General features: G+C 41.7%; 1 protein-coding gene across 2 annotated transcripts in view; it reads left to right on the forward strand.

The window, feature by feature from the left end:
- Window positions 1–27,804, forward strand: part of pdlim5b (PDZ and LIM domain 5b) — a 175,659-nt gene that overhangs the window by 141,660 nt on the left and 6,195 nt on the right. For both annotated transcript variants that reach the window (XM_063013956.1, XM_063013957.1), the window contains exons 8-10: window positions 3,506–3,624; window positions 13,134–13,320; window positions 24,282–24,462. In XM_063013956.1, the coding sequence (XP_062870026.1) occupies window positions 3,506–3,624; window positions 13,134–13,320; window positions 24,282–24,462 (487 nt within the window). The remainder of the gene's footprint in view (window positions 1–3,505; window positions 3,625–13,133; window positions 13,321–24,281; window positions 24,463–27,804) is intronic.

Here is a 27,804-nt window from a genome sequence, read left to right on the forward strand (position 1 = left end):
GGTATGTGGCAAACCGTCTTTTGCGCTTTCTGTGCCATTGTTTTCTATGGAGTGTGGCAATGTCGCTTAGCTTCCTACTGCACTACCCAGAGCACTATTTACTGTATTGGTTTTTACTGTATTTTTAAAGCGGCTTCACTGAGGCTTCACTGAGAAACTGTTTCATATGACATGGTAAAAGTAACTCAGGCAAACATGAAGAGGCTGATTTTAACTATTTCCTAGTACCCCAAGCTGTATAACTAAGGCCCTAGAACTGACCGAGAACTGAGCCTGAGTATGTTCTCAGGTTATTCTCTGGATCACAACTGCTGATACAGTGTATCACAAAAGTGAGTACACCCCTCACATTTCTGCAGATATTTAAGTATATCTTTTCATGGGACAACACTGACAAAATGACACTTTGACACAATGAAAAGTAGTCTGTGTGCAGCTTATATAACAGTGTAAATTTATTCTTCCCTCAAAATAACTCAATATACAGCCATTAATGTCTAAACCACCGGCAACAAAAGTGAGTACACCCCTTAGTGAAAGTTCCTGAAGTGTCAATATTTTGTGTGGCCACCATTATTTCCCAGAACTGCCTTAACTCTCCTGGGCATGGACTTTACCAGAGCTTCACAGGTTGCCACTGGAATGCTTTTTCACTCCTCCATGACGACATCACGGAGCTGGCGGATATTCGAGACTTTGCGCTCCTCCACCTTCCGCTTGAGGATGCCCCAAAGATGTTCTATTGGGTTTAGGTCTGGAGACATGCATGGCCAGTCCATCACCTTTACCCTCAGCCTCTTCAATAAAGCAGTGGTCGTCTTAGAGGTGTGTTTGGGGTCATTATCATGCTGGAACACTGCCCTGCGACCCAGTTTCCGGAGGGAGGGGATCATGCTCTGCTTCAGTATTTCACAGTACATATTGGAGTTCATGTGTCCCTCAATGAAATGTAACTCCCCAACACCTGCTGCACTCATGCAGCCCCAGACCATGGCATTCCCACCACCATGCTTGACTGTAGGCATGACACACTTATCTTTGTACTCCTCACCTGATTGCCGCCACACATGCTTGAGACCATCTGAACCAAATAAATTAATCTTGGTCTCATCAGACCATAGGACATGGTTCCAGTAATCCATGTCCTTTGTTGACATGTCTTCAGCAAACTGTTTGCGGGCTTTCTTGTGTAGAGACTTCAGAAGAGGCTTCCTTCTGGGGTGACAGCCATGCAGACCAATTTGATGTAGTGTGCGGCGTATGGTCTGAGCACTGACAGGCTGACCCCCCACCTTTTCAATCTCTGCAGCAATGCTGACAGCACTCCTGCGCCTATCTTTCAAAGACAGCAGTTGGATGTGACGCCGAGCACGTGCACTCAGCTTCTTTGGACGACCAACGTGAGGTCTGTTTTGAGTGGACCCTGCTCTTTTAAAACGCTGGATGATCTTGGCCACTGTGCTGCAGCTCAGTTTCAGGGTGTTGGCAATCTTCTTGTAGCCTTGGCCATCTTCATGTAGCGCAACAATTCGTCTTTTAAGATCCTCAGAGAGTTCTTTGCCATGAGGTGCCATGTTGGAACTTTCAGTGACCAGTATGAGAGAGTGTGAGAGCTGTACTACTAAATTGAACACACCTGCTCCCTATGCACACCTGAGACCTAGTAACACTAACAAATCACATGACATTTTGGAGGGAAAATGACAAGCAGTGCTCAATTTGGACATTTAGGGGTGTAGTCTCTTAGGGGTGTACTCACTTTTGTTGCCGGTGGTTTAGACATTAATGGCTGTATATTGAGTTATTTTGAGGGAAGAATAAATTTACACTGTTATATAAGCTGCACACAGACTACTTTTCATTGTGTCAAAGTGTCATTTTGTCAGTGTTGTCCCATGAAAAGATATACTTAAATATCTGCAGAAATGTGAGGGATGTACTCACTTTTGTGATACACTGTATATATCAATAAAAAAGTTACATTCATGACAGGATTCACAAGATACACAAGATTCATCAGTTCACACAAGGTTATATCAAACACAGTCATGAACAATTTAGCACTTCGCAGACATGGGGAGAACATGCAAACTCCACACAGAAAGGACCCGGACCGCTCCACCTGGGAATCAAACCCAGGGCCTTCTTGCTGTGGCCACCACTGCCAGGTTGCTGCTGTTGGGCCCTTGAGCAAGGCCCCTAACCCTCAATTGCTCAGACTGTATACTGTAACAGTAATGTAAGTCGCTTTGGATAAAGGCGTCTGCTAAATGCTGAAAATGTAAATGTAAATGTTATCTCATAGATGTTTTCTGCCTCAGCTAAGGTCAACATAGACTTCACAAAATAAAAGAGACTAAACAAAAATGGTGTTATTACATTTTACAAAGATGATATGCATGTTTATACAACAGTTAGTTCTGACCTTACAATCTGATTGGTTGAGAAGCGTTCTAACCATGCTGATATTCGTGATAACAGCACGGTCTTTCACACCACAACTGTATTACTCCGCTGACGCGTTGCCATTAACGACAAGCTTCATGCACACAAACGCGCACGCAGGCGACATAGACTTTTTTCCCGATCGCGTTTTAAATCCGTTATCTGATATACAATCTAGCGCACTGTGTAGGGAACATAAATCAATTGTCTAATTCACTATCTAGTGCACTATGTAGGGAACATATATCCATGATCTGATACATAATCTAGTGCACTATGTAGGGAACTTTAATGTGTTTGTAACGCGAACAGTTAGCTTAATAGCCCAGTTAGCAGCTCCTAAAAGTTCTGTTATCACCCATAATCCTTTGGTGTGTGCGAGAGGTTTTTTATCTCTTTTTTTCTCTTCGGAGGTTCTTGCCTTTTTCTTCTTGTTGTTCTTACCTCCCTGAAATGAGTTTTTGCAACTTGGGATTTGCTTTGTAGTGTTAAACTTTATATTCGTTGTGGAACTACTTTTTGGCAGATGGTATTGTCAATATTAAAGCATATTTATTATGAAATTCAGGGCTTCTTTGATTTATTTTCTTTCTTTATTTTGTAACAACTGTTGTATAAAAGCAATAGAACACTCGAGGTCGTGTGTTATCACGGCTGTGATGATCTACTCGCCTTCGGCTCGTACCTGCGATCGAATCACAGCCGCGATGTTATTCGCGATAACACACTCCCTCTCGTGTTCTATTGCTTAATTATAACACACATACAGAGCTGTTGTGAAAAAATCGCATATGCCTATGGTGTCTCTAAGATCCTGGTCAGTGATGTAGCCCCGAGCAGCTGGAACAAAAGCTCAGGCTTAAGGTTGAACCCTCCGGTGTATTTATGCCCACGGTTGCCACAACAAACTCATCCGAGTGTCTCTGCCACAGCAGCTGATGGGTTACAGTCTGGGTGACCTGGAATCACTGCATAATCCAAACAGAATCTAGGATTTGAAACTGATAAATACCAAGATCAATCATCTTCACGTCTGATTCAATTCACTCTGTGTTCACAGTGAGCCTGTAGAAGACGTTCATGCCACATCATCTGTCAAAACCATGACCAAGACCTCACGCCCCGGAAACGGTGTCCTTCCACCAGTTACCAAGAACTGGCAGTCTGGAAACACTGCAGGTATGATATACGTACACTATGTGTCATGTCTGTGTACACCCTTTCTAATTATTACATTCAGGTGTTTCTTTTTTTAATGTATATTGTCCCTGTTACCTTTCAATTAGTGTTTTTTAATTAACGTAAATCCGCTGTTGCTTGATCAAACAGAGCTGGATCACTACGCGTCCAATCTGCTTCCGCTTCTTATTACCTGCTTATCCCCCCCCCTTGTCCCAAAGATTACATATTCGGAACCATATTTGGATGCCATATTAAGGCATCTAGGATTTCGAACAGCATACTTCATGGGAGCGTGCATAGGATGACGCTGTCTATGTAGAGAGCTCCCTAAGTTTTCGAACACACCCCCCTATCTGACCTTTCCTCCCTCAGACACGACCAGTTGTATTCGTCTGGACAGTTAGCCAGCTCGGCGGCTCTGCTGAGATTGGAACTTATGAGTACACAAATATAATGGGTTTTAACTGGGGGTGTTGGTGTTATGCCCTTTTTAGTCTCTTACTGTCTTATGCCCAGACGGCACGGTTGCTTAATGGGTAGCACTGTCGCCTCACAGCGAGAAGGTCCTGGGTTCGATCCCCAGGTGGGGCGGTCCGGGTCCTTTCTGTGCGGAGTTTGCATGTTCTCCCCGTGTTCACATGGGTTTCCTCCCTCAGTCCAAAAACATGCCACCAGGCTAATTGGAGACACTGAATCGTCCCATAGTCACCTAGCCGCTAGATGCACAAACCAGTGCATTGTAGTGCCGGTCCCAAGCCCGGATAAAATAGGGAGGGTCGTGTCAGGAAGGGCATCCGGCGTAAAAATTGTGCCAAATCGATGCGGATCATGATCCACAGAGAGCCGACCCCTCAACCGAACGGGATAAAGGCCAAGGAAGAAGAAGAAGACTGTCTTATGCCCAGAGATTACCAGTGGTTCCCAGTGAAACCAGACCTGTCGCGACCCAGACCAGGATAAGGCGGTTGATTTCTGTGGAAAGGAAATAAATTTGCTAACAGCGAGTTAGATGTGGCGTCTATATACTTTTGTTCATATAGTGTCTGACGTCACAAGGCTATGGAATAACATTTGTGTGAAATCGTAGTGTTGTGGTTGTCCCCTTAACAGCTGGTAAAGTGGGTGCTTCAGAGCAACATGGATCCAGAGTACCTGGGTTCAAATCTTACCTTTTTACACGTTTCCTCCCAAAACTTGCAAAAGGTGGATTGGTTCCTCCAAATTGTTCCTAGGGTCAGGTGAATGGTTTGAGCAGTCTGGTTGTCGACAGTTCTGAACTCATCCTGTAGGTGGCAACCTTGTGCTTTTGAAGGTGCATTCAGTGCCAGTGTTTATCACCACAGCGCACTTGCTGTAGCTCATGCCGCATTTCAGAGAGTTCACAGGACCAGTAAAAACAAAAACTAATATTTCACTAAATGAGCTTAATAATACTGCTTCACAGTTGTTCCATCAAGTGGGTTGTAAAATCAAAATGACTTCTTTTTTTTTTCAATTAAGTACGCACTTAAACAGAGACACTTTACAGGCTGTATCAGTGCCACATAGTAAATATTTACTTCAGTTACTGAATGATCTTATTATCATGTTCATCACTCAGCAGCGGGCACTTATGTCCTGTAGATTTGCAGTAGTATTGGTGTATGGTTAGGGAGGCCTGTGTTTACCTCATCTCTGGCAGGGACAACTGAAGAACACTGGTTTCTCTGTCAGATGTGTTTCTCCTGTTTAATCTGCTTCAAAACAAACACCCAGGCATTAGATGAATCCTACAGCTGTTTTTGGGCGGCACGGTGGCTAAGTGGGTAGCACTGTCGCCTCACAGCGAGAAGGTCCTGGGTTCGATCCCCGGGTGGGGCGGTCCGGGTCCTTTCTGTGCGGAGTTTGCATGTTCTCCCCGTGTCTGCGTGGTTTTCCTCCGGGTGCTCCGGTTTCCTCCCACAGTCCAAAGACATGCCGCTAGGCTAATTGGAGACACTGAATTGTCCCATAGTTACCTAGCCGCTGGGATGCACAGACCAGTGCATTGTAGTGCCGGTCCCAAGCCCGGATAAATAGGGAGGGTTGTGTCAGGAAGGGCATCCGGCGTAAAACTGTGCCAAATCCCGCCGGCGACCCGTAACGGGAAGAAGCCGGAAATGCCGACCCTGTAACCGAAAAACGGGACAAAGGCTGAGGAAGAAGAAGAAGAACTTGAGCTGTTTTTCTGAAAGTTGAATTAAATCCAGCACCAGTGTGTCATTTACAATATTGCAACAACAACAAAAAACAAGTACTGACAGATGCCAAGCAGCTGCAATGCACCTTGGTATAGCTTCTTTTTTTTTGTTGTAATTTTCTTTTTATTGGGAAAATCTTTTAAAAAGAAGGATAAACAAGTACAGAATTTACATGTAACATTTACAGTGTCACAATTAATGTTTTAAATATTGTAAACCAAGAGTACAATTTCTGATACAAACAAAACACACAGTTGGGTAAATTGTAACAAAAAACTAAGACATCAGAATTTTTGACTTTCCCTTGTGATTATATCACCATTTTAAATATTAAAACTTTTTACAATGTAAATGGCTTACTTTTGAATAGAAACAAGAAGAAGGGGGTGGAGAAGTCATTAAAGTCTAAATAAAGTCTGGTCGTTGGGGTCCTATGTAATCTAGCATTTTAGATCAAATCTGATCAAATTTGTCTGTATAGCTTCTAAAAGTATCTGGAATTGTCCTAGAGAGCTGGAGCACTATTTGTTCAATGATTTTTTCATCAGTTGGTGCTTTCATGATGATCACGGAGATGCTGTTAAATACACAGATCAAAAATCCCCCACATTAGATAATATTTTGTATTGATTTGCTGTGTCTTTGACAAATGGAGCTAAATCATTGGTCACATCAAAATATGCAGAGCAATGTTTATGCATTTGAGTGTCAGGGTTATATTAAATGTTAGGCTGAAGGTAGTTACTCATAGTTCTTGTGTTGAATGCAGCACATATGATCAGCATAACGATCTGAATGACTTTGATAAGGACCAAATTGTTTGGACTGGGTCTGTTCACAGACAGTTGTGGTTAGTACCATCAACAGTGGTCTGAGGAAGGACAAGCCACAAACTGCCAACAGGTTGTTGGGCCGTCAAGTCATTTTGATTCCAGAGGACATTAAGGCTTTGATGTCTAGTATGGACTGACAGAAGACCTACTCTGACTCAAACTGCTGATTATTTTAATATTGGTGATAAGGTGAGTTAAAATGTCAGCAATAATCTGAAGAGCAGATTGAAAGACGACCATTAAAGGACAACCTTGGACGAGTATAATTTGACGCACAACCATAAACAAGATGTTGCTGATTTGAGCCTCTCATTAGCAGAGCAAACCCCCTTCCGCTTCATGGCCTTCATATGTGGCGCCATCCTCACAGCCCAAGCGATGCCCAATTAGTGCCAGCCTGGTGCCCAAGACCAGGGCCATGGCTCTTTTTAAACGTTGGAGTGACGATAATTCTAATTGGATCACCCCTGCATTGTGTACTCACTGAAAAGTCTGCACCAGGATGTACTTGAGGACTATCCATCCCACAATGTACCAAAGTTGGGGATTGAATGCATATGAAGTGGGTGGTCGTAATGTTTTGGCTCATCTGTGTAATATTACTGCATAAAAACCTTACACTTTATAGCCATAAGAAACAGCCATTTATTACCATAATCATTACCAATAAATAAGATCAGATCTTCATCAAATGTTAAAAAAAAAGCTTAGGTTTAAGAGCACAACTGAAAATTACTGTCACAGTATTTGTCTTAATATAGTTACTGGGAATTAACCTGATATTTGTCCATGTATAGCAATTTAGAATTGTAGATCCAATTTTCAATAGTGAATTATTATGTCATAATTTTGACAAACATATATGCAGGTAATTTGTATAATCTGAACATGCTACACAAAAACTGCACTTACACAGGTACATAACTGTGGTTTAAATATGAAATCTTCTTCTGTGTATTTACTGATGTCTTTTCCACTTTAATTCCCACTCGCGATGTGGTCCCAAGCGAACTGTTTTGCTTGATATCGAAGCGCTTTTACATTTCCTTTCATCTAGAATTGCCTCGTACACTCGAGGCATCAGAAGTGGTAAAGCAAAGATAAGTTGCTTTGCTCTCCTAGCTTCTAGGTTGACTGTGAAGGTCATTGCTAAATGTTGCCCCCAGTCAGTCGGTGTGAGAGGTAGAGAGTAAGGATTAGACAGAAGGGGGTTGATGCGGAACATCCCCTAATCAAAGCTCATCAGACTGAGTGATTCCAGAATTGAAAGCAATCAGGATGAGTTGTCCAGCAGCTGGACGATTAGGCACGTTCCGTACTGAGAGTTGGCGGGAAGTCTGGTCGTCTGACAAAGCATCTGGACCTCATTTTCATAAATCAGCGCAACATTATACTGAAATGATGATCATTTCAGCTTCCTTTTAAATAAAGCAGCTTTGTTCTCCGGACTCTCTTTTCCTTGTCCCTGTATATCAGCTTGGATGGATCGAGCTGGAACTGTCTTGACCAGAAGCTTAAAATGATCAACTTATTTTGAGTAGGGCTGGGTATCGCCACTAATTTCCTGGATCGATTCGATTCCGATTCACAAGGTCCCGATTCGATTCGATCTTCGATTTTCGATTCGATTTTTGATTCAATTTCGATTCAACACATTTAGGCATATTTGAGTTACATTAACAGGTTTTGTTTAAATATGTAAAGATGTTCAGAGAACGAATGTGATAATTGTACAAAGAACACTCATTATTAAAAATATTTGTGTATTTTGTTTACATAAATAATTAATCCAAAACAGAAAATAGTAACATTCATTTTTTATGAATTTATGAATTAATTTTTTATTATTTTATATGTCTGACACGCTACAACATTGTAAATGTAATGTAAACATGCACCTGGCTGTTGAACAGCTTATGCCAAGTTTACACTACACGACACTCTGATTAACACCTGGTCGCTGTAATGTTCACACTACACGACTGATCGGCGATGGGGGGTTTTACACTACACCATCTATCACCAGGGGGAATCACAGGCGAGCTTCTCTGGTCTCCAAAACTACGTTTTGTCATGAAAACACACGTGAGAAGTGATGAAAGGTTTAATGATACCACGTCCAAACATGCACATCAACAAGTAGCGAGAGATCAAAGTTTGTGCGCTGATGAAATAAATGAATCTGAGTGGATTTGGCAACACGAGCAGCATGGCTTGTTCTATAGTGAGTTGGAGGTTAATAAATATTTTGTTTTGTAGAGAACGATCAGGTCAGAAATACTGTAAAACTCGCGTGTGCTGATGTATTCTGATAGAAACTATATTGCGCTCCACCACCTGTTTACAACCTCTCCCCTGTGTTTCCCCTCGCTGTTTCTCACATTGATTGAGAGCCGAGTTTTGATCGCAGAGCGAACACAGAGTTCCTCCCGAATCCAGCACCGACCCGTCGCCGAGCGAAAATCAGTGCAAAAAGTCGTGTAGTGGTCATAACTTGAGCTTCTGCCATGCTAAATTGATGTGCAGGTCAGATCTCGTTGCATGAAAAAACACTGGCTGGTCACGCGAAATTAAAGGGGGTAACAGATTTCCGTGTGCACCGTAAAAAGGGGCGTATTTAAAAGATCGATCTCGCGTTTATATGAATCGATATCGGATCGTTCAAATAAAGATCGATTCGAATCGAAAAATCGATTTTATAAACCCACCCCTAATTTTGAGTAATGGATTTTTCTAGAAGAGTTCCCTCATGCTTCAGACTCTATGGGTGTGTTCGAAAACCTAGTGAGCTCCCTACATAAACAGCATTTTACGTCATCCTACGCTTGCTTCTGAGAAGGAGGCGGTTCAAATTCTTAGATGCCTTAAAATGCCTAGTAGGGCACCTTAAATCTGAACGGTATTTTGCCAGAATAACAAGGGAGCATCCGATGCTGTCTCGGCGCTGAAGGCAATCCCAGCATTCAGTGCGGCACAACTTTTTTTCACAGGAAAATAATAAATATGGCGGACGGATGCGAAGCACTTTTCAAACGTAAATAAATTATTATTGATTTTTATACTGATTCGACCCTTCACCGCTGACTGAGGACGTTCATACACCGAGAGACACTGCGCACGGAGGGTCACACCCCCCTCAATGTTATTCCTCAGCACTGTGCACGCGCCGTCAGTCAACCAGCAGGGGCCGCAGTTGTACCAGTTATGAGGACCTATGCTCCGACTCTACCCCTAAGCCCCTGAACAACAGCCAAACGTTGTTCATACTGCCGCCCAACCCAGTCGGAAAGGTAGAGCTGAGTTTCGATACGATGTATCTAGAAACCCAACTCTGGTGAGCTAGCGTACTTTACCGCTGCGCCACCTGAGCGGCTAGTAATCACCGTGTTTTCCGATTTTACGGGACTCATGGAAATGGAACAATTGCTGAATATGTGCTGCATTAGTATCTGGCTAATTCATAAAATAAGATGTTTGTCCAGCAGTAAGCATTTTCTTGCAGGCAGCAGCTGGATACAAATGGGTAGATCAGTTTTTTTGAGTAAAGCATGGGTGTACATTTGCCCTAGAAAAAATTCATTAGCATAAAGCAAACTTGAGTCACATGACCACTCCACAACACATATTTTTCCCCCTCTTTTTCCCCCAATTTTTATCCCTCAGTCTAGTCGTGTCCGATTACCCCTGGTTGCGTTTTCTATACTGATTCGACCCTTCACCGATGACTGAGGACGCCTCTCAACTGACATACGCCCCCTCCAGTATGCACAGTCAGTACAGACTGCATTTTTCACCTGCACGAGTCGAGTTCATACACTTGACGGGCACTGTGTACGGAGGGCCACAGTGGGCCCATCAGCATTATTCCTCAGCCCTGTGCAGGCGCCATCAGTCAGCCAGCAGGGGCCGCAGTCGCACCAGTTATGAGGACCTATGATCCGACTCTCTTACCCTCTAACCCTGAACAACAGCCAATCGTTGTTCATGCAGCCGCCCAGCCTAGTCGGAAAGGCAGAGCTGAGATTCGCTACGATGTATTCGAAACCCCAACTCTGGTGAGCTAACGTACTTTACCGCTGCGCCACCTGAGTGGCCGTGACTACCAGTTTTAGTGGTAATAAAAAGCTATTTTGTTATATAAGCTAGCTATTAAGCTATTAAGGTTGCTTGCTGGTATTAGCTATGCTATAAAAGAGCATTCATGCAAGTGAATTTGACTCTTACTTTAAAATGCTACCTACAGTTGTTTGCCATAATTAAGGTTCCCCAATGTGGTAGAAAATCTTGGTTGCTCTTTGATGTTATGCTATGGCTTAGGGGCTGTAGCTCAGCGGTTACTGGTACTGGACTAGTACTCCTAATGTTACTAGGTCAAGCACCACATGTATTAGGTTGCCACTTTTGAGCAATTCCCTTAATCCTCAGTTGCTTGGATATACGGTTAATATGCGGTCACAATTGTCTGTCACTTTGCAGACTTTAAGAGTCTGCTTAATGCTGTAGATGTAATCTTTTTGGGAAATGTTAGCTTAGCTGAGCTAACAAGTGAAGTCCAGAGTTTAGATTGCTATTGTTTAAAACCCGTCTTTTGTAGCACTTTTGTATTTATTTCTTAGGATTTTAACGTCATGTTTTACTTTGGTTACGTTCATGAGAGAACAGGTACTTACTGGTTACACAAGATTCATTAGTTCAAGTGTTTAATGGACCTACAGTTGTGACAGTATACAGTCTAAGCAATTGAGGGTTAAGGGCCTTGCTCAAGGGCCCAACAGTGGCAACCTGGCAGTGGTGGGGCTTGAACCCGCAACCTTCTGATTACTGGTCCAGTACCTTAACCACTGGGCTACAACTTGCATATCTTTGGACTGTGGGAGGAAACCGGAGCTTGCAGAGGAAACCCACACAGACACAGGGAGAACATGCAAACTCAACACAGAAAGGACCTGGATTGCTCCACCTGGAAATTGAACCTCGGACTTCCTTGTTGTGAGGTGACAGTGCTACCCACTGAGCCACCATGCTGCCCCAATAAAACCATTAAACATTAGTGAGGGGGTAAATGGGTGCAACTGGTGGTAGACTGTCACATAGCAGCATGTTATTTTAAGGACTGGGGTTTTGATAACCTCTGGTCACTGTTTGTAAAGAGTTTTGATTGGCATTTGGCCAAATTCCAGTAGTTCGGAAGAACATAAATGGAGATTTTGCCCACCTAAATCAAACCCCAGAGCCTTATATCCGGGCAGAATAATACTAGAATGGTACCTGGGTTAGACAACTGCCTTTAGATGCTTCCCACATGCCCAGACATAAATGAACTAATGTCTAGAACAAATTGGATAAAAGAGAATGCATTGTACTTAATTTGAGGGGTAATTAGGGACAGTGGTAGCTTAGTGGGTAGAGCTTTGGGCTATCAATTTAAGGGTTGAGAGTTTGGATCCCAGCTCTGCCATGTAGCTACTGTTGGGCCCTTGAGCAAGGCCCTTAACCCTCTCTGCTCCAGGGGCGCCGTACAATGGCTGACCCTGCGCTCTGACCCCAGCTTCCAAACAAGCTGAGATATACTGTACATCTGTATGTGTATAGATGACAAATATAGGCATTCTATTAATTTCATTAAAGTATTTTCTCCACTCGACTTTGTCATAGCTTAGCTGGCAGGCTGATAGCATCAAACACATCCTCCAGATGTCTATCACATCCAGATAAGACACCACACAGCCATGATCTGCCCTCTCTTCTATGGCGCCACTGAATAACGTGTTACTTTAGCACCTGGATGACTGGTGGAATATTTTCAGATCTGTGGATGGGTCTCACAAAAACCCACTTTCATTTCTGTTTGTGAGAGACATTGTCTTTAGGCTAGTCTCACCACTTTGTGAGTACACACCACTATTGACACTATTCTGTCGGTCAGGAGGAAATCCTGGTGCTTTCATTCCTGTGCTGGACTGAATGGCTGCTTCTGTTCTTCCATGAGCAAAACGCTGACCTCTGACCTCCCCCCGCCATGGTCTAAGAGAAGGGAGAATTGTCCTTCTCTTCATGGAGCTGTCAGAGACTAGGGAGGATTATTTTGCCAGGTGTCTCCTCTAACTCTGGGAATGTTATTTTCTTTTTTTTCGCCCCTTCATTTGGGTAAAGCGATCCTTTGTTTTGGCCCCGGGTTGGTGTGGATGTCCTGGACACAGATGGCCCCTGTCGTCCGAGGCCCCGCGATGAACCCGGCGAATAAGGAGGCATTGCTAGCATTAATCTTAAAGAAGGGGCTATCTATCACCTGCGGTCACGCTGCACAGTCGTGCACAATATTAGCCGATCTTATTACCTGACCGTGGCATTGCTACACAGCGCTGTCTGCAGTAATTCGGACACTGTTGTGGGTCAGGTTCACATAATGGACACCAGATTACAATCTTGTCTCTGTCTTTCTCTCTTTGATTAGGACTTCCCAAAGCAGGTGCGCCAGCACCACAAACAGGTCGGGTGACTGTCAGCAATGTTCCGAAGGGTCCAGACCGCCCAGCACCCCAAGCCCACCCCAAGGACCAGGACTCATTGGTGCAGAGAGCGGAACACATCCCTGCTGGAACGCGCACGCCCATGTGTGCCCAGTGCGACATGGTCATCAGGTCAGCTTTTTTTATGGATACATTTTTTATACACTATATGAAAAAAGTATAGAGACACATTTTTTGATGATTAAATGTAGTCGTTTTATTCAGTTCTATTGCCACAGGTGTATAAATCAAGCACCTCATGCCATAAGCCATGCAGTCTGCTTTTACAACATTTATAAAGAATGGGTTGTTCTAAAAAGCTCACTAAATTTAAGCATGGTGCTGTAATTGGATGCCTTTGTTGCAACAAATCAGTTTGTGACATTTCTTTCCTTTCATAGATATTACACAATCAATTGTAAGTGGTACTATTGAAAGGAACTATTTAGGAACCACAGAAACCACAGTGCTGAGACGCATAGTGCCCAAAAGTTCTTTTGAATCGATAACAGAGTTATTAGAGAATAAGCTTCTCTGCAAATCCTCTCTGGCATTAAGATCAGCACGAAAACTGTGCGCCAGGAGCTTCATGGATGCAAGCCTTACATCACCAAGCACAATGCCAGGTGTCTGATGGAGTGGTGTAAAGCATGCCACCATTGGACTCTATAGCAGTGAAAATGTGTTCTCTAGAGCAGCGGTCCCCTTTTTTTGCACCGCGAACCGGTTTCATATAAGATATCATTTCACAGACCGGCGGAGGCGGGAGGATTTAACAATACTGCTCACAAATGATTGAAAATGAGTTTTTTTCACTGCAACGAGACGCTGCTCCTACCTATCAGAATCAGAATCAGAATACTTTATTGATCCCAGAGGGAAATTGCAGTTTTTTACAGTAGCACCCATTTATGTCAAAATAATAAACACTCTACTCTCTTAAAACAAAGAAAAAAGAAGAAAAATTTAAAGTTAAAAAGTTATATACACACAATTAAATAATTAAAATGCTTACGTTATTATAATTGCACATGTGAAAAATGAATATTGCACATATGAAAAAACTGAACATTGCACATATTAATACTGAATATTGCACGTATGAAAACTGAATATTGCACATATGAAAACTGAATATTGCACATATTAATACTGAATATTACACAGATAAACCATAATGTCACACATTAAGGGAGGAATTATAGAGTTTGATGGCCACAGGTAGAAAAGACTTCCTGTGGCGCTCTGTGGTGATAAGATGGTATGGTATACACCTAGGGGTGATAAGAGACAATAACACCCGAAATGATTATGAAATGGAAGCAGTGAAAACTGCTTTTGTAGCGATCTCTAATTATTTATTCTTTCTGTGCGGCTCGGTAATAAATGACCCGCAGACTGGGTGGTTGGGGACCACTGCTCTAGAGTGATAAATTATGCTTCTCTATCTGTCAGTCTGATGGACAAGTCTTGTTTTGGCTAATCTCAGGAAAACGTTACCTGCCTGACTGCATTGTGCCAGCTGTAAAGTTTGGTGGAGGAATAATGTTATGGGGTTGTTTTTTTTAGGGTTTTTTAGGGCTTGGCCTAGATCCCTTAGTGCTCCATAAAGGAACGTTTGGTGTGGAAGAACTTGACTGGCTTGCACAGAGCGCTGACCTTAACCGTGCCAAACATCTAGAACAGGAGTATCAAACTCATTTTCACAGAGGGCCACATCTGCATTAAGGTGTCCCTCAAAGGGCTGATTGGAACGTATCCTGCTGTGATTGCAGTCTGCCTGTTAAGTCTTAGACAATTTGTTGTTTTTCTTGGAGGCTAAATTCTGTTTGGTGTCAAACTGTCAAATGTATACTGTATATTTATAATGTATATCTACATTTATATTGTTCTCCTTTACCACAGACACGGCCTCAACACAAGAGAGGCCGTTTTTCTTCTTGAAGCACAAACTTGTATTCACTTTCCATCTTTCATTAAATTACCTCCTTCTGCTTCAGTTTTCTCTTCTTGTACATTTTGGGATTATTTGTAAATATTTCTCAACATCACTTGTTGGAAAACCGCCTCAGTTATCACACTACACGACTTTCTGATTTGTCGGGTTGCTGTACAGTTCACACTACACGACTGAATCTTTTGCACTCGGGAGTCTTTCACACTACACGATCTATCACCAACTGGAATCGCAGGCGAGCTTCTCTGGTCTCCCAAACTACGTTTTGTCACGAAAACAAACGCGAGAAGTGACGAGGGCTTTAATGATACCACGTCCAAACATGCACGTCAACAAGTAGCGAGTGATCAAAGTTGTTTGTGCGCTGATGTGCAGCGTAAAATCAAGGAGGAAAAATAAATGAATCTGAGTGGATTTGGCAACACGAACAGTATGGATTGTTCTGTAGTTGGAGGTTAATTAATATTTTTGCAATGCAACGTTGGTGTTTTGTAGAGAACGATCAAGTCAGACATACTGTAAAACGTGTGTGTGCCGGTGTATTCTGATATAAACTATATTATCCCCCTGTCCCACCTGTTTACCCTCCTTCCCTGCGTTTCCCCTCACACTGTATCCAGTGTTCTCATTGGCTGTTCGACATAGCACTCATTGCCAGACGTGCAACTCAGATCAGATATCTGACATGCTAGAAATCTCAATCCGGTCGCCGAGTGCTCGGCGAGCCGGTCGGATGGAGTTGTTGAGTAGTTCACACATAACGACTGAGAGCCGAGTTTTGATCGCCGAGCGAACGCCGAGTTGCTCCCGAGCCGGCAAATCTAGCGCCGACCAGTCGCCGAGCGAAAATCAGGGCAGAAATCGTGTAGTGTGAACCAGGCATTAAACGCATCTAGTGTCGGGATGCGGTCACTTTGTGGGTCATAAAATCGCCATGCATAGTGGGAGATGCATATAAATAGGCAAAAAAACTCTCAAAGACACTCCAAAGAAGGTTTGAAGGTGGGGGACTGAATATGAATTCTTATGGATTTAAAATGGTATGTAATAAAAGCTCCAACAGAGCAATAACAGAGACAATTAAGAGAGGCTATTACTTTAAACGGTAAATGTTCATTATAAACGAGAAAAGGTATGTTTTTGTTTTTTTCTGTACTGTACCAATCTAAATACCTCTTTACCTATGCATGTATGTGGAATGTTTACCTATGCATGTATGTGGAATGTTTGGTGGTAGGAGTTCATGGCCTGTAATAAATAGATAATAAATAGTCTGTTGGATCCTCCTGACCCATGGTGTTAAATGAGAGAAGGTCTGTGTTAAAGCGTAAAGCAGAGCCAGCTCAGCGTGACCGGAACATGTGGCATAACCTTTAATTTGTGCAGAAAGTAATTGGTGATTAATTTGGCGTGACAGGCGGGCCGGGCAGGGGCCATGCTGGTTTTATCAGAGCAGAATTAGAGTTCATGGCCTTTTGCTGTCTTGTTATTATTCGGTAGCGTGGAGTGGAGAGCTGCAGCACCTCGGAGCTGGTGTACGTTACACCAGCACGACCCGAGAATAGACTTGTAGACTCCTGGCAAAAGTGGCCATGACATCCAAGCTTGAGAGCTCCATTTTCAGCATTTGATATGCTCCGAGCCCTTTGTTTTCCCTCTCTGCTAATCATCCCATTTGTTACTTGCTTCCCTGCTGACAGAGTGGAAATTTGCTCCTTGCATTACTGCAGCAGGTAACTGCACCAGATCGTACCGTTCTGTGCCGACAAAACGATTATTTTCACAGTGGGAGTGATGGATCTGTTGCTATATTCATCCGGCATCCGGGAATAAACAGATATTTGTATTTTTTTTATTCGACATCTGGGAATAAATAAATATTTTTTGCAGAAATGCAACATTAATACTATGCTTTTTTAAATGACCACAGGGGACAGTGGTAGCCTAGTGGGTAGAGCTTCGGGCTATCAATGAAAAGGTTGAGAGTCCGAATCCCAGCTCTGCCATGCAGCCACTGTTGGGCCCTTGAGCAAGGCCCTTAACCCTCTCTGCTCCAGGGGCACCGTATAATAGCTGACCCTGCACTCTGACCCCAGCTTCTACACAAGCTTGAATCAGATATGTGATATGGGATGTGCGGAAAAAATTTCATTGGACTTTACACATGTAAACAAAGGCTCTAAACTTTTTCTTTAAAGCCTGGTTCCTATCAAACGTTTTTTCCTAACACATATAAAGAAGCTTTTTCCTTAACCTACGCTTGCTCATTTAAGGGGTTTATGTGTCCGGAGTTCTAAGTCTGTCTATTACCATTTATTGTTCTACAATTAAAATTAAATAATTTGATCTGTGGAAGGTTTAAAATTAAAAATATTTAAAATATCTTTTATAACACGTGTCAAACTTAAGGCCCGAGGGCCAAATCTGGCGAGAGCTTAAAAGACGTATGATTGTCTTAATATACACTGTAAAATCGTACATAAACTGCATCTCCCACAATGCATGCCGATTTTGTGACCCGCAAAGTGACCCCATCCCCCCACAAGACGGCAATGTTTCCCCATCAGCGTTTAACTGAGGTGGTTTTCCAACAAGTGATGTTGAGAAATATTTACAAATAATCCCAAACTGTACAAGAAGAGAAAATTGAAGCAGAAGGAAGAGAATTTAATGAAAGATGGGAAAGTGAATTCAAGTTTGTGCTTTAAGATGAAACACCGCTACGTCTCTTGTGTTATGAGGCCGTGTCTGTGGTAAAGGAGTACAATATAAATGTAGATATACATTATAAATATACAGTATAAATTTGGCATTTTGACACCAAACACAGAATTTAGCCTCCAAGAAAAACAACAAATTGTCCAAGACTTAACAGGCAGACTGCAATCACAGCAGGATACGTTAATCAACCCTTTGAGGGCCACCATAATGCAGATGAGTTTGACACTCCTGTTTTATAACATTTTATAAAGCTCTTCTAACTGCAGCCAATGAAATGAATGTATGCTCAGAGTAAAAAAGAAAATCTTGGTCTCTTGGTCTCCCTGCCACCCAAAACAAGAATTCAAAACAAGTAATGTGTAATGCAACCAATTAGGAAAACTTTACCTCTTGAAGTTCTGGTCCTGTTTTAGTTTGACAGGCACAGGCCAGGTGCATACAATTAAGAATACACTCGGCTTCTTGCTTAGGTCACAGTTTGCTTAGATCGGTTTAGTCATCTGGGTGTTTAACAGAATTTGGCACCTTGATGGAGAAAGCTAGGGCTTCAGATTTGTATGGCGGTGAATGTGATTCCTTAATGGAAAAGTAAACACGACATACTAAAGAACAATATGCCAGCAGACATTACATCACTGCTAAAAGTGGAATTATTACATTAGGAAGAAAAGCTGAAATAAGTAAATCATGTAAATGCAAACAACTGTAAATGCTAGTGATTTAATAATGATTTTGAGGTTTTTTTAATTGAGTGTAATTGACAAATAAGTTACTATTTGCCAGTGTTATTTACACACTCATTTTTACTCATACACCACATAGGCACAGTCGACCTATAAAGTGTTTCTACCAAGAGTAGAGAGTAACTCGATAATTTAGTAGGGATGTAACAATACACTCTACCCACGATTCATGATCTGGGATTCACGATACGATTTTTCCCCGATTTTTTTTTTTTTTAACCAAATGAAATTGAAGACAAGTTTCCTTTTTTCTCTTAAAAAATACAATAAAATCTTTTATTTATCTAAATAATGAATGCCCTTTTATTTCTGAGGTAGGTGCAAACTATGCACAACAATGCTGCACATTAAATTGAAATTTTAAAACAAATCCCACATTATATAAATAAATGAATAATAAAAATAAAGTATCCTCACATAAATAAATTTGGCTGGGAAATCCCGTACAACTCTGTGTAGTGATGTCAACCAGGCGAGGTGAATAGCCTCAGTGCCCTCTGCTGTTCAAAGTGAATATCAATTTATTTTAAATGAATTACCGATTCAAATCGTGGCACATGTGCACCGATTTTTATCTGCCTTGTGGAGCATCATTACAGCCCTATAATTCAGTTTCCAAACACTTTTGAAGTAAAGAAAAGTCATTAAATAGTAAGAAGAAATAATTGAGAATTGATCATCCAATCTTGAGTTCAATGCCATACAAGCAACTCTTGTTTAAAACTTCAAATGTATTATTTTTCAAATCAGCTCTTCTCAAACAACTTAGCAGTAATAATATATGTCTCAATGCACCATGGTTCAGAGATGTTCACAAGTCACAAAATATGAGTCCGAGTCGAGTCATATATATATACAGTGTATCACAAAAGTGAGTACACCCCTCACATTTCTGCAGATATTTAAGTATATCTTTTAATGGGACAACACTGACAAAATGACACTTTGACACAATGAAAAGTAGTCTGTGTGCAGCTTATATAACAGTGTAAATTTATTCTTCCCTTAAAATAACTCAATATACAGCCATTAATGTCTAAACCACCGGCAACAAAAGTGAGTACACCCCTAAGAGACTACACCCCTAAATGTCCAAATTGAGCACTGCTTGTCATTTTCCCTCCAAAATGTCATGTGACTCGTTAGTGTTACTAGGTCTCAGGTGTGCATAGGGAGCAGGTGTGTTCAATTTAGTAGTACAGCTCTCACACTCTCTCATACTGGTCACTGAAAGTTCCAACATGGCACCTCATGGCAAAGAACTCTCTGAGGATCTTAAAAGACAAATTGTTGCGCTACATGAAGATGGCCAAGGCTACAAGAAGATTGCCAACACCCTGAAACTGAGCTGCAGCACAGTGGCCAAGATCATCCAGCGTTTTAAAAGAGCAGGTTCCACTCAGAACAGACCTCGCGTTGGTCGTCCAAAGAAGCTGAGTGCACGTGCTCAGCGTCACATCCAACTGCTGTCTTTGAAAGATAGGCGCAGGAGTGCTGTCAGCATTGCTGCAGAGATTGAAAAGGTGGGGGGTCAGCCTGTCAGTGCTCAGACCATACGCCGCACACTACATCAAATTGGTCTGCATGGCTGTCACCCCAGAAGGAAGCCTCTTCTGAAGTCTCTACACAAGAAAGCCCGCAAACAGTTTGCTGAAGACATGTCAACAAAGGACATGGATTACTGGAACCATGTCCTATGGTCTGATGAGACCAAGATTAATTTGTTTGGTTCAGATGGTCTCAAGCATGTGTGGCGGCAATCAGGTGAGGAGTACAAAGATAAGTGTGTCATGCCTACAGTCAAGCATGGTGGTGGGAATGCCATGGTCTGGGGCTGCATGAGTGCAGCAGGTGTTAGGGAGTTACATTTCATTGAGGGACACATGAACTCCAATATGTACTGTGAAATACTGAAGCAGAGCATGATCCCCTCCCTCCGGAAACTGGGTCGCAGGGCAGTGTTCCAGCATGATAATGACCCCAAACACACCTCTAAGACGACCACTGCTTTATTGAAGAGGCTGAGGGTAAAGGTGATGGACTGGCCAAGCATGTCTCCAGACCTAAACCCAATAGAACATCTTTGGGGCATCCTCAAGCGGAAGGTGGAGGAGCGCAAAGTCTCGAATATCCGCCAGCTCCGTGATGTCGTTATGGAGGAGTGGAAAAGCATTCCAGTGGCAACCTGTGAAGCTCTGGTAAACTCCATGCCCAGGAGAGTTAAGGCAGTTCTGGGAAATAATGGTGGCCACACAAAATATTGACACTTCAGGAACTTTCACTAAGGGGTGTACTCACTTTTGTTGCCGGTGGTTTAGACATTAATGGCTGTATATTGAGTTATTTTGAGGGAAGAATAAATTTACACTGTTATATAAGCTGCACACAGACTACTTTTCATTGTGTCAAAGTGTCATTTTGTCAGTGTTGTCCCATGAAAAGATATACTTTATAACTTTTCCGAGTTAGTGCTGGACAATAATTCGATATCGATATATATCGTGATAGAAAATGTTTCAATAACATGATATGATTTTTAAACAAATTCGATCGATATGCATTACATCAGTGCGCTTTGCCCGTGTTACTTTTTTGGGGAAGCATTTCTGCTCGCAGGTGTTCCCACAGGGACGCAATTCAACAGCGCACCTCAAGCATGTAGTTCTCCATCAAAACAGTGCAGTAATACACTCAACATAAATGTCAACCACCAACAATATTACAGAAGAAGTACTACTACTGAGTTCTAATACCAGTTATTAATATTACTTCTTATTAGTTGTGGCGCGCTACGAATAAAGGCACCAACGGGATATTCGCGTTCCACTGTTGCCAGATTGGGCTGTTTTCCTCCTAATTGGGCGGGTTTTTTTTTTTTCAAAAACAATTTAATAGCATTTAAATAACACTTCTATTGAAAAGAGAATATTCAGTTTTAAAAAGCCCCAACATTGTAGAAGACTGTTAAAAGTAAAGTCAAATTTCAGTGCTGATTTGGCTTAATAGTGTTGGTCAGAATGTATCATATTCTTGAAAGAAAATTAAAATTTGTTTTCCATGCATTCACACTGGCATGTTCTGGGGTTCATATGAGTCTCATCAGTACACACAAGTTTGCAATCAAATGATCAAGTATTGCAAAGGAATATCTTTGAAATTCTGTTAAGGTTATAGGCTATATTTTAGTTTTTCACAGGGAAAATGAGAAAAAATAAAAAGCTTATTATGCTAGGCTTGATGTAATTTTACATGGTACTCACTGCCTGTATAGGTAAACGAGTGAGTGACCAAAACACTACTAGATCAACAGCCACTAGCCACATAAAAAAAATAAGGTATCAGAGTTTCTGTGCCACCCCTGTGTGAGCAATGGTCTCAGTCTGGCCACCTCTATGGAAATTGTCTGGCTCCGCCACTGTCCACAGTAGAAAAAGAAGCAGATGAAATAGCTGATAAGAGATGAAGGACTAATTCAGTCGTGTATTCAGCTTGTATTTCTTGCCAGAAACCAGAAAAGAGGTTTGCAGGTACAGCCATCCAATTTTGGTGGTTTTGGCAGTTTTTCTGACATTTGTGTTATTCATATCGATATCGGAATTATATCGTATCGACCGAAATTAGGAGTTATATCGTGATATAAATTTTAGCCATATCGTCCAGCCCAAGTCCGAGTCGAGTCTGAAGTCTTTCTGTGTGCGACTTACGTGCGTCGCAGACTCGAGTCCCCATCTCTGCCATGGTTAAACTAGCTATCTAAATAACAATTCTCAGATTGTGAAACAAATATTCTAAAGGAATAAATACAGAACCTACAACATCACACTTATGCTAAACTGCTGTTTTTATTTTCACTTATACACACAGAACATTTAGCAGCATTTTTGGTTTCACTTACGTTCGATAAAGATATGTTTTCTTTATCTCAGGTGAGCGATTTATCATTTATAAAGCGATTTTTATTGTGTTTAAACAGTGTTTTTAGATGTGGCAGTAGTAGATGATTTTTTTAAATGCTAAATGTTGAAGTAGATCAGTGTGTTTTAATCTCTGAATGGCTGAGATCTACAACTGATGAGCTGTAGATCAGTGGCACATGTTAATGATGTCATCAAGATCACTGATGGCAGTTGCCGAGTGAGCTGGCAATAAACGACACTCTGTTGGAACGTATCTTTGTGTGTTCTTTGCTTTAAACACAAACAATGGCCTTATTTACATTAAGTGTTATTTATGTTAAGCAACAGTATTGGATAGAATTACACGTTTTTTCATCCGATCCAGTGATTTGGCCCAATATTGAACCGATACCGATACAGAGTAGTATCAGTAACTTATAGATGGAAAACGGAGGCAAGCATCAAAGCTAGGTCCTCAGGACCCATGTTGCTGAGCAGGAGGTAATTTACCAGCTGTACCTTTGTAATACTCTTGAGGATTTTCAACCACAAGATCAGGCTAAGACCAGGTGTTTGAGCTGTGCGATGGATTGGCATTTGTCAGCATAAAAGACCTCTTGAAAGTTATAATCACCAGCTGTCACTTTCCTGCACATTTAGCAGCATTTAATTGCAGTAGAAGTGCGCTTACAGGCTCAGAATATTTACATTCTAAAATCACAACATAAGGCAGCTGAAAAAACACTACATTAAAAGTTCTAAGCAAAGGTTGTTTGTTTCTGGTCATGCATGCCATAAATACATTAAACTCAAGATTGGATAATCAATTCTCATTTATTTTCTTACTATTTAGTTGAAATTATTTTACTTTACTTTAAAAGCATGAGCAAGCTAAACAGAAAGTGTCTGGAAACTTCATTCTCAAATTACTCTCTACTCTTGGTAGAAACACCTTATAGGTCAATTGTGCTTATATCATATATGACTTAAAATGAGTGTTTATAAAACGGATAGTTCCGGTCCTAAAATCTGATTGGCTGAGCCGCATTCGAAGCCGTTGTAAAATCCCCGATAAACGCACACCTATGACCACCTCACATCATTCCATATTAATACGCCACTGAAAAGAAAAAGTGAATGTTATGTTCGCCCTCATGTTGCCTAGCAACACTGTTAACGAACTACTTGAGGTCGCGGAAGAATGCTTTTTGTAAGTGTTTTTGTAAATAAAAACATTTATAAATTGAACATTGTTGTATTTTATTATATTTTATGTTGACCGCCGTTTTATAAAAGCAATAAGCCACTCGAGACAGTGCGTTACTGCTATGATTTTATCAAAATAAATATAAAATCGCAGTAACGCACGGTCTCTCGTGGCTTATTGCTTTATTCATTACATTCATTCATTTTCAGCATTTAGCAGACGCCTTAATCCAAAGCGACTTACAGTACAGTACAGTTACAGTATACAGTCTGAGTAATTGAGGGTTAAGGGCCTTGCTCAAGGCAACCTGGCAGTGGTGGGGCTTGAACCAGCAGTCTTCTGATTACCAGTCCAGTACCCTAACCACTAGGCTATGGCTTGCCCAGGCCTAACCACAAAGTAAAAAAAAAAAACTCCAAACCATTATTAAATCACTAGCAATTACAGATGTTTTCATTAAGTATTATATAGAAGTGAACTGATTTAAAACTGCTGACTGGACCTTTTTTCATTTTATTTTATATAGCAAATGAAGTATAGTAACATTAACATTCTGTCTGTTTGTATAGGGGTCCATTTTTGGTGGCTATGGGGAAGTCATGGCACCCAGAGGAGTTTAACTGTGCTCACTGTCGTACCACTCTGGTTGAAGTGGGCTTTGTGGAAGAGCATGATACTGTTTACTGTGCGCACTGTTACGAGGAATTCTTCGCCCCTAGCTGCTGTCGCTGCCAGCAGAAGATCCTCGGGGTGAGCAACTAACCTTTAAACTAACCCTTTAATCCGTATCTACGGTTAATATTTCTGGTACTGCAAAAACTGTGGGCTAGGTGTATGAATATGAGGTGATGAAGTGTAAATTGGGCTTTTATGTAATTGCAGTATGTGCATCATCTGAAACAAACATTGTATTTATTAATACTGATGGTATTCATGCAAAGTGTTCCCTGTTATGTCATATAAGTCTTGATTTAAATGATTAAATTAACACAACTTTCTTGGTCTAAGAAATTTGAGTATTAATTTTGTGTTAATATAACAGTATCTGTAGGTACAAAAACAGGTCAGTCATGAATTTAAGGCTTCTGGAATAAAGGTGTTGTCACTAAAATGAGCTTTATATCACTCATCTGCTGGCTTAATCAGGACAGACTTGTACCTTAAAGGGTATGTGACATAAAATGTTGTAAATTCAATTTTTTCTGCTACTAGAATCAGACAGATGTTGCGTTGGTTGAAAACCAGGCGTGTGGCTGCATTTCGAATAAGTTGTAGTTAAGGTCTATTTGTAAATACAGGAAGACCTGCCAAGAGGGCATTTCAGTAGTCCAGCCTTAAAATGACTGGACAGAAGTGGACATGGTCGGGTCAGGTAAGCAACATGAGCCAACCTGAATAGCTAGCTATCCTGGACGACACCAAGGATTCATACAATCACATGGTTTGATCCGAGAGTCACTAAGAGAGATGACTAGATCTTGGCATGGAGACATGTTCACAGGAATATATTTCAGCTCAGTCTTACCGGGGTTGAGTTTCAGATGAGTTGACATAATAAGATATCTGCCAGACACGCCGAGATACGAGCTGAGACTTGGGTGTCTGTAGGAGGAGGAAATGACAGGATGTGCTGAGTATCATCAACATAGGAAGATTATTGGGAGAGTATGATTTTACCAAGAGAAAAGGGTGTATGTTAATAAAAAGAGAGGACCAAGTATAGAACCCTGTGGGACTTCAATTGGAAAATTACATGAAAACGATGTAGATTATCTCCATGACGCCTGGTAAAAACACCTCTAAACTGCCATGCTGAACCAGTTATTTTAAGGTTGGCGAGGGTAAACAAGAGAATTCTGTGATTTACTGTGTCAAAGGCTGCAAAGGTTGAGAAGGTGCACATGAGAAGTTTGCAGAGTGCCAAATACATGCTACATAGTTGTATGTGCCAGTTTCGATACAGAAAACCCAAGTTTTTGGGCAAAATGCAGCCTTATCATTCCAAAAACTGAGCTCTAAAGGCTTACTAGTCCTTACTAAATATAAATTATTCACTTTCAGAAGAACAGAAAGTGTTATGATGACTCTCAGCCTTTCTTCTCACTTCTGGGATCCATCACTGTTCATTTTGAACTTTTTTCTCATGGCCTGCAACTCTAACCTCCTGTTCACAGCCTTCAAGGCTTGTTAGGGAAAATAAGGCTTTAATCATAATCAGAAAGTCTTTAAGGGGGAGGTGGACAATCGCCATGCCAGCGTGTGAAAATTAGCCACGGTCCTGGTTCACTGGTGCCACAAGGTCAGCGCTGCAGAGAATGGCCATGAAGTGGACGGGGGTTTGCCCTGCTAATGAGACTCGAATAGGGCTGGTCCAGGACACAGGGCATTGCTCTGCAGAGATGAAACAACATCCTGTTTATGGTTTTATATCAAATCATTCTTTTAAGGTCGTCCTTTAGTAGATAAAAGAACACTTTAATTTAATTTCTTTATTATCTGCTCTTGGGTTGTTGATATTTTACTATCTTAAGTTCACATTTTAAAAGAACTAAGCAGGGTTTTTTGTTGACCTACACAAGTGTGCATTATGGGAACAAAAAGAACAGATAGTTTAGCCTTTTATCACCTAACTCTGATACATTTTTAGAAATTAAGAATTGAAAGTGTATGTACCTACGAACATACACTTTAAAGCACACAGATGAGCCGAAACCTTGGGCCACTTGATCATTATGCTGTCAAATCAGCTCTAACCCATAGACACATCTGATACACATCTGTGGTATTTGGTACCTGGACATTAACAGCAGATCTTAACTTTTGTACTTTGTGAGGTGAATCATCCTGTTGTGTATTCTAATACCATATTTTCTGCATAAACTATGCACACGCGCGTGTCCAGCTATTCACGTCTTGGTGAAAACTGAATTCGTCAGACCAGTCGACCTTGTGCTGTTAACTGTGGGCAGGGATTAACGTGGGCGAGCACTGGCATTTTGACTGGTCTGTGACAGCACAGCCACATCCACAGAACGGTTTGATGAACTGTGTGTTGTGACATATTCACCTCATCACCTGTATTAAGATTGTCTGCAATGTGAGCCACAGTAGCTCTTTATATATATATATATATATATATATATATATACAGTGTATCACAAAAGTGAGTACACCCCTCACATTTCTGCAAATATTTCATTATATCTTTTCATGGGACAACACTATAGAAATGAAACTTGGATATAACTTAGAGTAGTCAGTGTACAACTTGTATAGCAGTGTAGATTTACTGTCTTCTGAAAATAACTCAACACACAGCCATTAATGTCTAAATAGCTGGCAACATAAGTGAGTACACCCCACAGTGAACATGTCCAAATTGTGCCCAAATGTGTCGTTGTCCCTCCCTGGTGTCATGTGTCAAGGTCCCAGGTGTAAATGGGGAGCAGGGCTGTTAAATTTGGTGTTTTGGGTACAATTCTCTCATACTGGCCACTGGATATTCAACATGGCACCTCATGGCAAAGAACTCTCTGAGGATGTGAGAAATAGAATCGTTGCTCTCCACAAAGATGGCCTGGGCTATAAGAAGATTGCTAACACCCTGAAACTGAGCTACAGCATGGTGGCCAAGGTCATACAGCGGTTTTCCAGGACAGGTTCCACTCGGAACAGGCTTCGCCAGGGTCGACCAAAGAAGTTGAGTCCACGTGTTCGGCGTCATATCCAGAGGTTGGCTTTAAAAAATAGACACATGAGTGCTGCCAGCATTGCTGCAGAGGTTGAAGACGTGGGAGGTCGGCCTGTCAGTGCTCAGACCATACGCCGCACACTGCATCAACTCGGTCTGCATGGTCGTCATCCCAGAAGGAAGCTGATGCACAAGAAAGCCCGCAAACAGTTTGCTGAAGACAAGCAGTCCAAGAACATGGATTACTGGAATGCCCTGTGGTCTGACGAGACCAAGATAAACTTGTTTGGCTCAGATGGTGTCCAGCATGTGTGGCGGCGCCCTGGTGAGAAGTACCAAGACAACTGTATCTTGCCTACAGTCAAGCATGGTGGTGGTAGCATCATGGTCTTGGGCTGCAT

The sequence above is a fragment of the Trichomycterus rosablanca genome, chromosome 18 (genome assembly GCF_030014385.1).
Source record: "Trichomycterus rosablanca isolate fTriRos1 chromosome 18, fTriRos1.hap1, whole genome shotgun sequence".
NCBI classification, from domain to species: Eukaryota; Metazoa; Chordata; class Actinopteri; order Siluriformes; family Trichomycteridae; genus Trichomycterus; species Trichomycterus rosablanca.